Below are 12,669 nucleotides of genomic sequence, written 5' to 3' on the forward strand. Positions count from 1 at the left end.
CCAGATAAGGTTTGACACAAAGAATATTTTTCTACAGGTCCTTTCCTCACATAGCTGTGCACTACTATAATAGCCAATGTTAAATTACAGTAGTTTATGGTAGGCAGAGTAACCTCTGAAGCCAGAAGATAGAGTTCTCCAAGCACAATTTTACAAAAACTGTTCTACCATATATTTTCTTTATTAAGGATAGAAGAATAGTGTGTTCCTAATAAAGATTGAGACATAAATACTATTATATGATATTACTGATAACATTTTTCTCTGGAGTCACAGGCATTAATGTTGTTTAATTCAGTGATTTATCTCTTCACTTATCAGCTAAAAGGAAACATGATAGGTATAGAAAACACTATAGTGGCTTTTATATGCCATCACTGGTGAAAAACCATTGAAATCTGTGACAAAACCATGTGCACGATGCGGTTTAAAAAAAACTGCAGTACAGTATGCCCTAAAAAAGGGTTGATTTATGGCTGAATTTTTTAAAATCCTGCTAACTACAATAGCATGTCAGGCCAAACCACACGAAATATGCAGGAAAGCACCCTAACAGAGCTGGCCCACCTTTCCCCTCTTGCCTCGTATGCTCTCTAGGAATCTCATATGCACTTGAGGTAGCTCGAGCACCTTGGGGTACTATTACGTCAAGGTGATTTTGTAAATAACAGGGACAATCACTGGCATGATCGCAACCCTATCACAAAGCCAAAATGTCATTGCAATGGCAACCAGTGGCCTAACACTGGCCTCCAAGTCTGTCGAGTATGGAAGCCTCATAGGCCCCGCCCGGAGGCAGAGCCTAAAAGTTTTCCAGAAGCAGCAGGTAGATGGCGGGGGCTCAGATGCTGTGAGTGCAGGGCCGGCTCCAGGTTTATGTGGGCCCTTGGGTGACACAGACTTAGTGGGCCCCTTTCCAGGGGAACTCACGGCGGCAGTAAAATAGCACAAAACATCACTTTGTGCCCCCATATAGAAGTTAAGCCCTGTTTATGCCCCCATAAAAAAAGTTAGGCCCCCAGTTTGTATCCCCATAAATTTAGGGCCCACTGTAGATAGTGCCATGCAGCTCCCCTCCCAGATAGTGCCACACAGCCCCCCTCTCAGGTAGTGCCAGACAGCCCCTCCTCCCAGGTAGTGCCAGATAGCCCATCCTCCAAGGTAGTGCCACACAGCCCCCTCCCAGGTAGTGCCACACAGCCCACCTCCCTGTAGGTAGCGCTTTTAGGGCTCCATCTAGGAGTGGAATCCCCAACCAGAGCATTGCCGACGCTCTGGCCGGGGATTTCGCTTCAGGAAGAGCCCCTGACGTCACTGTCTATATATGGACAGTGATGTCAGGGGCAACCCCAGAACCATAGTCCCGGGCAGAGCGCTACTAGCACTCAGCCTGGGACTCCTGCTCTGCTCATATATGGAAAGTGATGTCCGGAGCAGAGCTGATGTGCTGATGGGCAGAGCAATAGCAAAGGCTCTGCTCCAGTACTCCGTCTCTGGAGAAGCCCATGACATCACTGTCCACATATGGATAGTGATGTCAGGGGCAATACCAGAGCCAAAGTCCCAGGCAGAGCGCTTCTAGCACTCTGCCTGGGACACTGCTCTTCTTCCGACATATGGACAGTGATGTCAGGGGCTTCCCCAGAGACGGAGTCCCAGAGCAAATCCACTTCTAGCGCTCTGTCTGGGACTCCTTCTCTCCTCCTGGTGTCATTGTACATATATGGACTGTCATCACTGTCCATAAATGGACAGTGATGTCAGCGACAACCCCAGGGCGCTATTAGCACTCTGCCTGGTAGTCTATAGCCTAGTAAATGGCAGAGTAGGGAGCTACTTCCCTGCTCGGCAATAGCGTTCAATAGTATCTGCGTCCTAAGGTAACGCATATACTATTGAATGTGGTGTCGCTACCGCTATAGCAGCTATAGCGGCTGCTAGCGTGGCCTCTGGGCATAGTGTGGCCATGACGGCGGGTGGTAGTTACGTCCCTCCTAAACAGGGGCTCCCTCTAGAAGCAGAGTCCCGACCGCAACACTCTGGCCGGGGATTCCACTCCTGGAGGAACAATGACGACAGCGTCAGCACCCGGTGGCCGAGTAGGCCCCTTGAAGGGCAGTAATCTCTTAGATGCAGCGATCAAAAGTGATTGCTGCATCTAAGTGGTTTGTAGCAAATGGCCTTCCGGTCTGCCAGTTATGTAAGTCAGTTAGGCCCCGCCTGGAGGTGGAGCTTAATCACCTTGCTGTCAGTGAACGACTGACAGTTCTAATGCATTGCACTATACAGTTAGTGTAATGTATTAGAACATCAATCAGAGTGATGGACCTTCAAGTCCCCTAATGGGACTAAAAAAAAAGAGTGAAAAAAAGGTAAAAAAAAATGACAAATAAAAGTTTCAAGTAATAAAACTTTTTCCCTTTATCATTAAAAAAAAAAACGGCCTGAACTATAAAAATATTTTATTATTTATTCCGTGTGGTGAACACTGTAAAAAAACAAACTAAAAAACCATGCCAGAATTGCTGTTTTTTTGGTCAAAAATTGGAATAAAAAGTGATCAAAACATTGCATGTGTCCAAAAATGGTACTTCAGTTCGTCTCGCAAAAAACAAGCCCTCATACAGCTCCGTCTACGAAAAAATGTAAAAGTTATTGTTTTCAGAGCATAGCTACAGAAAAAATACATACTTTTTACAATAGTAATTTTATTGTGCAAAAGTTGTAAAATATAAAAAAGCGGAATCGTACTGACCTGCAGAATAAAGTTAACGTGTCATTTATAACGCATGGTGAACGCTATATAAAGAAAAACAAAAAAAACTATGTCAGAATTGCAGTTTTTTTGGTCAATTTGCATCCCAAAAGAAAGGACACCGTCTATCAGTGCGACATTGGCCTGTTCAGAAAGGATTGCTTCACAGCATAACACACATCTATGGATTATTTTATTGTTTTTTTTTACCACCTGATTATGCTCGCACATTATAAACTGAAATAGCAGTAAAACCCGAAACAGAACTACTACCAAGCAAAATCTACACTCCAAAAGCCAAACTGCACTCCCCCCTCCCTTCTGAGCCCTACACCGTGGCCAAACAGTAGTTTACTTCCACATATATGGCATTGCCATACCCGGGAAAACCCTTTTAACAATTATTGGGGTGAATGTCTCCAGTGGCGCAAACTGGGCACAACCTTTTTGGCACTGAAATGGCATATCTGGGGATTATTTTCACCATTTATATGATAATTGCTATATACAGTCTCCGGATGGTCAGTATGGATAAAATGTCAGGTTATTGGATTTTCAGGAATGTAGGATACTTTAGGCCTCATGCACACGACCGTGGTGTTATTCTGGTCCGCAAATTCCAGGACCGTGTTCCGTGGAATGTCATCCGCAGTTCATCCGTATGTAGTCCGCAGTTCATCCGTATGTAATCCGCAAAAATGCGGATGAAAAAAAAAAAAAAAAAAAAAAGCTTGGTCAAACCCCCTTTAAGGTCACATGATCGCTCTGGAGCCATTTCCTGCTGCATTTTCCCTGATCTTTGCTTTGTGCGAGTTCAGTGAGATTGCGCTGCTGATATAGCTGTGGTTTTTGACAGTTTTACTCACTGCGAACATGTCTTCTGATGATGTGGATGATGTACTCCTGCACTGGCTCCTCTCCAGGCGATTTGGACAGCAACCACCAATGCTGGACGAAGAACCGAGGAGGAGGAGGAGATATTGGGTTCACCCCATTATCTCACAACGGCTTAGGAAGGGGCATTTCAACATGCTGTACTCTGACCTGCGGCAGCACCCGGACAAGTTCCTCAGCTACTGCCGTATGTCCGTTCAAAGTTTTGATCGTCTGCTGGCGGACCTTCGTCCTGGACTGATCTTCCAGGACACCACCATGAGACGTTGCATTTCTCCAGAGGAACGCCTGATCGTCACTCTGAGGTAAGAAAACCTAAATCCCCTTCTACGACATGTCTCTACCCTGCAAACAATATTAGTATAGTTGTCCCCTGGTCATATTGACGCCTTGCCACCGTGCTGCAGATATTTTTCCTGTCTGTGCATATTTTGATATATATGTTTTTTGTTTTTTTTACAGATTTCTTGCTACCGGCAACTCCTTTGCCTCCCTACATTTCCAGTTTCTGCTGGGGTGCTCCACTATTTCCAAGATTGTCAAGCTTACCTGCGAAGTCATCTGGCAGCAACTTCGAGCAGCAGTTATGCCAAAGCCCAAGCCAGAGGACTGGATTCGGATTGCCGATGGCTTCTTCCAATCAGCACAGTTTCCCAACTGTGTTGGTGCGCTGGATGGTAAGCACATCCGCGTAAAAAAGCCTGCTCACTCAGGGTCTCAATATTTTAATTATAAGCAGTTTTTCTCGGTGGTGCTGTTGGCCTTGGCTGACAGTGACTATCGGTTTATAATTGTCGATATTGGGGCCTATGGAAGCTCTGCGGATGCTGGCATCTTCAGGGCTTCCAGAATGGGTGAACGGCTAGCATCTAACCAGCTCGACCTTCCGGAACCTAGACAGCTTCCAGGATCTACAGGACCACCAGCACCCTTTGTCATTGTGGGTGATGAAGGTTTCGGACTGTCCCCTCACCTGATGCGTCCATTCCCTAGGCGTGGCTTAGATGAACAGAGGCGCATTTTTAACTACCGCCTTACACGTGCAAGACGGTATGTGGAGTGCGCCTTCGGAATTCTAAGCAGCAAGTGGCGTGTGTTCCAGAGCTCCATTCAGTTGAATCCTGAAAATGTGACAAAGGTTATCCAAGCCTGTGTTGTCCTCCACAATTTTCTGAGGATTCATGAGTCGGCAGTGGACGCAGAGCTGAACCATTTCTCTACGAATTACATCCCTTTGGACTACACACCACATAGAAGACCTGGAGTGTCTGGACTGGCAGCCCGTAATTTGTATACAGACTATTTTGTATCACCTGAGGGAGCCGTTCCTTGGCAAAGGGATGTGCTTTGTCTGCCAAATTAAAATGTGAGAGGGACTGTTGTATTTCCGGTTTATGTTACAAATGTTAGTAGTTAAAGTTGCAGTAGTAGGTAGAGTAGGGACTCGCAAGAGAATGAGGACCCTTGACGCGGGTTGCGAGCTAATGTATTTCTGTTTTTTTTTTTTTAATTCTTGATTAAAAAAAAAAAAAACGATTATTTTCATTTGGCAGAAATGCAGACCAATACCTCATTATGTTTTTCAATAATAATAAAGACAAACACATAATTTAACTAGAAACGTATTTTATTTCTTGCATAAAATAGTGTCAACAAACATTACCAAAACTATGTTATATAACTAAATTATAAATTGTAAAATGATTGCGAAGGTGCAGGTTCATGATGTGGTCGTGGAACTGCCTCCCCCTGCTGCATTTGCCCATACTGTTGCTGAGAAGGTCCTGGCATGCCATAAACTGAACGATCGTGACTGAATAGCGGCATTGAGTCTACATATGACGGATGCTGGATGCCTTGCGCGGTTGCTGCAGGTGCTGGAGGGACAGAGTTGTAGGTGCTTGCATCACAACCCCGTCGATGAAACTCGATGGCCTGATGCATTGCACGTGGGTCCGGATGTGTCGCAAATATTTCCACGACTTCCATTAGTGCTGTTTGGCACCTTATCTGTCTGGAAATTGGCACTCTTTTAAGAATATTAGAGAGAGCGCGACAGAAGGTGCCCTCTTCCGTTTCTGTAGCTCTTCTCTCCAAGTGCTCTAATACGCGCAAGTCGACTTCCTGCCTTGGCTCTGTACGTGTTGGACCTTTGGCAGAACGTCGACGTTTACCTCGGGGTAGAATTTCTTCGTCCGCGGCACACACTGGATTATCCTCTGTTGTTGGTTCTGCTGTCACAGGAGTGGAAGTGGACCTACCAGCCCCCAAAGCTACGTCAGGCTCTTCAATTTGAGTCACATCAGAGTCTTCTTCTTCCTCCAGATTATCCTTGGTTCTGTTTGAAAATGAAAACATAATGTTAGGGAATTTTTGTAGTAATTTAACGTCATGTCTACAGCTGGGCAAATAAACTATGTATGCATCACTACATGCAGAGCCCTAACTAGGAAAGACAGGGCCGCATAGCAAAGTTTTAACTGGGGCCATCCCTCCACTGGGTGTCACCCCCCCTTGTAGATAGTGCCTTTTTTCCTGCCCCCACCCCTGTAGATAACGCCATACAGCCCCACACTGTACACTGTATGGCATTATCTACCGGGGTACTATATGGCGTTATCTATAGGGGGACTGTACGGCGTTATCTAGTGAGGGGGCTGTATGCCGCTAACGCCATACAGGCCCACCTCCCCGCCCCACGGACAAATGCCACCTATAGTGTGTCCTACAAATACATGCCTTATCGCTGGCAGCGATAGGGTGAAGGGGGGACTGAAAGTTCGCTTAAGTTCTGCCGTCTGCACATCTGCCAAAAATTGAAAGGAGCGCTGGTTATGTATGCGCACAAGCACGACTTTGGCTCCATTCATTTTGACGGAGGTGGCGAAAGTACGAGGTTTGGGATGGAGAAGTTCAGGGTACTTTCTGTCCCCCGTTCTCCCTGTCAATGCCAGCGATCACACATGTATCCCCTATTCAGTGGTTAGGGGATACATGTCTGTTGTTTAATGTCAGAGCGGGGAGATACCTCCCTGCTCAGCCGTAGTGTTCAGTTGCGTCCCGCTGTAGCCGTCATAGCGGCTGCTAGCGGAGCCTCGGGACATGGTGGAGTCCCCTCATGCCGCGGTCCCCGTAGCAGTCGCTACGGCTGCTACAGCGGTACTGACACGACTGGCTACATGGCCAGACTACAATGATCAAAGTATATAAGCAATACTTACGGGCCAACCTGCATTACATCAAGAAGAAACGAAAGCTGTTTGGTGTACATGTACGGCTTTTTTTTCAGACGTCCGTCTCCGCTCTTCCCCTTGTCATTAATCTCACGCTTGAATTGGTCTCGGCACGTGTTCCAGCGTGTTTTGACGTTTTCGACTATGATATAAAATAAACCAATCACAGATCAACATTTTAGAAGAGTACATTACTAGAGATTATGAAATGTTGTTTATTATCTGAAAATGATGCTGCAAATTTTTGTTGTTTACGCAACAAATCTGCACCTACATTTGCATATTTGACAGGTAATTCCAACGTTGCAGAAACTACAGCAGACTTGCCACGTTTTCCATGTGCACACACGACAGCGTCCGTAACGGCTGAAATGACGTTGCTGGTTTCAGGAGAAAACATCACCCGTAATTTCAGCCGTAAAGGCATTGTCAACGCTATTGCGTATTGTCAACGCTATTGCGGCGTATTTAGCGTGCGTAATAGAGCTCAAACACCACAGAATTACGTACGTAATTAGTGTGTGGGAACATACCCTCATAGTGACATGTCACGTTTTGATCGGTGCTGTTCAGAGCCATGAGACCCCCACAATCTCACGTGCACTTCTGCAGCTTCATTTCAGCGATTGGTGGGTGATCCAACTGCCAACAATCAAAACGTCAGGCATGTCATTATGACATGACAGGAGTACTCAGAAACAGCATCAAGTTGTGAAACTTACCCATGCGCTTCTTTTGCACTTTAGTTGCCTTCTCCCACTCAGGATGCACCTCACTGCAGACCTCCTGCCAGGCAAGATCTTTCATATTCCTGTCTGCATAATCTTCCACCCGCTTATTCCACAGACAGGGCTTGTGCTGGACCAGGATGATTAGTTTCTCTACGTTTATTGAAGCCATGCTGCTCTCTGCTGCTCTCTGCTGCTCTCTGCTGCTCTCATGCACTCTCTCCAGACTTCACGACGACAGAAGTCATTCCCGGTCGACGCCTAGCAACACTTCCGGACAATCCGCAAACTGCGGATGACACACGGCGGTGTATCCGCAATTTCCACGGGCCCATTGACTTCTATTGGCATGTCCGCACCGCATTTGCGGCCCATAATAGGACATGTCCGTAGTTTCTGCGGCACGGATGTGCGGACATGCGGAGAGCCGTGAAAACACGGATAGTGTGTATGGGCCCATAGAAATGAATGGGTCCGCAATTTACCCGTGGATTTGCGGTTGAATTGCGGACGCAAAAACACGGTCGTGTGCATGAGGCCTTATTTCCCCAGTCTTCTCCTAATGTCCATTGACTCTCATTGAACCACCTTTTTACACTGCTTTCCAGATGTTTTACATTAACCTACCTTTTTACACTGCTTTTGAGATATTTTTGCATTCTTGCTACTAAAAGTAGTGGACTATTGGGCACCTACATGCCAAAGTGTATGGAAAATATTGCTTTTCAAATTTGAATTGCAGACCATGAAGCTGCAGATTAATATAGATTTATTAAATATAAGGCTGTACCCAGTGCATCTCCTTAGATATTTAAAATGACTAGTTTTGAATTTACAGCATGCTCCGATCTGTTAGGTCCCTTTCCCATTACCAGAAAAAAAACACACACATAGAAACGAATCTGTGGGTCAATCTTATGTCAAAATTTGTTACTTTGGCCTACGTTTTGTATAATAAATCAAGGATACCTATCTTTTAATGAAGGCAATGGTGTACAGCTTTATCTTGCGGTCTAGGTTTTTGGGGGTTTTTTGCAGTTGCTTTTCAATACAGTTGAAAAAAAGGTAACACAGTATATAGGCAAAGTAGATCCGAAAAATGATTATGAGCATGTTAGACATATATATCAGGAACATTTTCCAATGAATACGCTGAATTCTCAGCCAGAATGCAAAGTGAATTGAGCCTAATATCTGTTACAGTATTACATCAATTCCCAATCCATCCTTCCCATTATATTTTTCAAAATCTGCCATGCGGTTGATATCAAATTCTTGTATTAGAATCTAAAGTAATTACCCTTTAAATATTGATCTTCCTTCTCCAAAGCAATACTATTGTTTTTCCTATTAGGTGTCTTCACAGATATTAACGAACAATATTTGTTTTCCACTTCACTGACCCTATCCCTTTCATTACACTTTATAGTCATTGAGATTATTGTGTTTACCGACCTTAGCAATTGTCCATATTATTTTCAGGTTTTCTCTATCTCCCTTTATTAAAGTACCCATGCAGTTCTTTAAAAAACTACATACATGTCCAAAAACTGCACAACGGCAGAAATTCCGTGAGCAAAATGCGCCAAAAAGAGTAACTGGTGTGCATGAAATGTTTTATGTGTTTTAGACAAATTTTATGCCTACCCCAACAGTCTGAAAGTGGAGAGAGAAAGAGAAGTAATTTAAATGAGCCACTTTTTGCCACAAAATATTGGTATATTTTCATACTGAAATAAATTGTAAACATATTTTTGACTTGAGACAACATGTTAAAGGGAATGTGTCATGTAAATAATTGTTGTTTTATTAATTAAATGCAAGTCTGTAAAAGAAACATAATGTTTTGTTCTTTTTTTTTAATGTAACTGTTTGTTTTTTTTGTTTTTTTTTTCCTCGGGGAGGCCATATTGCATGCACACTCTTCCTGTATTGCCTGTACATACAGGGTAGCATGCTAGGTGTGCTTTATGGCAGCTGCAATGAATTAAGGCCCTTTTACACCCACTGATAAGCAGTCGGTGGAGCAGAGCGCAGATCAATGAGACATTGTTGATCGGCGCTCGTTTGCTCCTGGTCACACGGAGCTATGGATGGGGACGACCGGTCGTTACTCCGATCGCTCGTCCTCATCCATTATTATCATGTCGGCAGCGTGTTTCCCTGTTTACACAGGGAGATGTGCTGCTGATAACGATAATATTTTACTTTTTTAAAATTATACTATCAGCAGATGATCGAGCGTTTGCTCATTCATCTGCTGATCACTGCCCTGTTTACACACGGCAATTATCGGCAACGAGGGTTATATGAACGCTTGTCTGCCCGATAATCAACCAGTGTAAAACACTTTTTAGACTCAATTGACATAAAAATGTCATAGATTATTACAGTCTCCATGAAGTGATAGATTACAGCCCCCTACCCGGAGACTAGGGGGTGACAGGGGAGATGAATGCAGTGCCTTATATGTGTGTAAAACTATCCTGCCTTATCTAGGCATCCAGCAGTACAATAGAGTTGTCATGAACTCGTCCACTCTCTAATGATAATGAGATAACTCTGCTCATGCTTTTCCAGTCTATACAGCAAAGCTGGCATGTGAGCTGTAGAAAACAGGAAGCATCAGTCCAGTATTGTATTTCTTTTTATGTGGATAATAACAAAACAAAAAAAAATTAAAAAACAGACAATTAAAATAAATATATGCTTATAATAAAAACCTGATTTAAATAATATGTACTTTGGTAAAGATACATTCCCTTTAAATGATCTTCTAGAGAAACTCAACATTTTATTAAACCCCTTAACAACTGCCTGCTGTCTTTTGACAACAGGCGGTGCAGGTCTCCGGTCTACAGCGACTCTGTCACGACCTTGCCACTGCAGAAAAGGCTTCTGAGTGCTCATCCTCTAAACAGGAGCTGTAACTAACAGCTCCTGTACTTAGAGCAGCCTTCTGAATACAGCTGGGATCGGAAAAACTCCAACACCAGCTGTTTAACCCTTTGATTGCTGCGGTCCGTGACTGCGGCATGATCAAAGGGAACTCTCCTCTTCGTTCGCTTCATCGGAAACCTGGTGACACAATCAGAGACTGAGGGAACCCTCTGCAGTAAGCCCTGGTGGCCTTAAAAGGACCCCAGGGCTGTCTGTTCTATAAACCTGCTGTTAGGGCACAATATCTGTTGCCCTAACAGCAGCCTGTGTTATAGTGACAGAGTGTAATGTATTAGCATACAGGAGTGTGGTTATACATTATAGGTATAAAATAAACTTGTAAATAAAGTTATACCTTCATGGGATTAATAAAAAAAGTTACATAAAAAATAAAAAAGGTCCAAATAAACCCCAAAATACAATGCTGAAAATCCCTTTTTCCTATATTTACTCTGCAGAAATAAATTCTATAAATTACACAGTCAATTTTTTCTACCCCAAGCCACGCAGAAAGAAATATACAATTTCTCCTGCATAATACAAGGCCCCATATAGCCATGTCAAAGACAAAATAACAACGTTATGGGTGTTGAAAAGCAGGGATGCAAAAACGAAAAAATGCTGGTCATTAAGGCCTTTTCGGGCATGGTTATTAAAGAGGCTCTGTCACCAGATTATAAGTGCCCTATCTCCTACATAATCTGATCGGCGCTGGAATGTAGATAACAGCAGTGGTTTTTATTTTGAAAAGCGATCATTTTTGAGCAAGTTATGAGCTAGGTTAGATTTATGTTAATGAGTTTCTCAATGTACAACTGGGCGTGTTTTTTACTTTTTACCAACTGGGCGTTGTACAGAGGAGTGTATGAGGCTGACCAATCAGTGACTAATCAGTGTCCTACACTTCTCATTGTTCAAGCCCAGCTTCTTTCACTGCACAATCACACTGTGCTGTGGATCATGTTGGGCTGGAACAATGAGAAGTGTAGGACACTGATTGGTCACTGATTGGTCAGCGTCATACACTCCTCTGTACAACGCCCAGTTGGTAAAAAGTAAAAACACGCCTAGTTGTCCATTGAGAAACTCATTAGCATAAATCTAACCTAGCTCATAACTTGCTCAAAAATGATCGTTTTTAAAAATAAAAACCACTGCTGTTATCTACATTACAGCACCGATCAGATTATGTAGGAGATAGGGCACTTATAATCTGGTGACAGAGCCTCTTTAAGGGGCTAAATACAACTCCAGAGACGTAGCTAGGTTCTCCAGCACCCGGGGCAACGATTCAGTTTGGCGCTCTCCCCCAACCTCTTTCCCGACATCTCCTTCTCCTCGCCGTGTTTGTTTTCTCTACCAATCAATGACGTGTCATTTCTTTTCCACATTTCTTTTTATGTAACTCGAGCATAAAAACATTTGTACATTTTACAAGCAATATAGTTCTAAACACAACACCAGAACCAAGCTCTGTACATAAATACAGCCCCAAAACCAAGCTCAATACATACAGTATATACAGCACCAGCACAAATACAGTTCAATTTAGTGCAACCCCTGCCGTATAGGTGTGTACAGCGTAAAACTACAGCTCCCAGCATGGCCCGAACAATGATAAGGATATGCTGGGAGATGCTGTTTCACAAAATTAAATCATATCATAATCACACCACCCATCATCTCGCTGCAGATCATACAGTGACTACAGTGCTGATTAGAGGCAGAATGAACATTTACATTAAGTGACTCACCGGTGACGTCTCAGATTCTAGTTCTTTTTCTCCATCCGGTCCAGACCTCTATGATGACTTCTCCCGGTCACAGCCCATTTCTGCAGTTTGCCGCTCAGATGTCTTCAGCTTCTCACTTTTCCAACATTTTTACAACTATAAATAAAGATAAAGTTATCATTATACCACACACTACAACCCTAAATATAATAGCGACATACACTGCACCTCTAAATATAATAGCACAATATACCGTGTCCCACACACACACACACACACACACACACACACACACACTGTGCCCCCTGGAGATAGTGTCTGCCATAGAGCCCCCTGTAGATAGTGCCCACATATAGCCCACCCCTGTATATAGTGTCCCACAAATA

At 43.7% G+C, this 12,669-nt stretch overlaps 1 protein-coding gene across 1 annotated transcript; it reads right to left on the reverse strand.

The window, feature by feature from the left end:
- Window positions 1-5,335: 5,335 nt before the first annotated feature.
- Window positions 5,336-7,344, reverse strand: LOC142685660 (uncharacterized). Its single transcript, XM_075847525.1, has 2 exons — window positions 6,871-7,344; window positions 5,336-5,987 (listed from the first exon to the last, which is right to left on the reverse strand). The coding sequence occupies exons 1-2, from the start codon at window positions 6,918-6,920 to the stop codon at window positions 5,336-5,338; spliced, it is 702 nt and encodes a 233-aa protein (XP_075703640.1). The 5' UTR covers window positions 6,921-7,344.
- Window positions 7,345-12,669: the final 5,325 nt, after the last annotated feature.

This window comes from Rhinoderma darwinii, chromosome 1 (genome assembly GCF_050947455.1).
Source record: "Rhinoderma darwinii isolate aRhiDar2 chromosome 1, aRhiDar2.hap1, whole genome shotgun sequence".
NCBI classification, from domain to species: domain Eukaryota; kingdom Metazoa; phylum Chordata; class Amphibia; order Anura; family Rhinodermatidae; genus Rhinoderma; species Rhinoderma darwinii.

Bases quoted from the DNA above. Each gene is read 5' to 3' on its own strand.
- LOC142685660 (XM_075847525.1), bottom strand. From the start codon at position 6,920: ATGTACACCAAACAGCTTTCGTTTCTTCTTGATGTAATGCAGGTTGGC. The intron at 5,988-6,870 runs GTAAGTATTGCT...ATTTTCAAACAG, and splicing joins GATGTAATGCAGGTTGGCCC to AACCAAGGATAATCTGGAGG.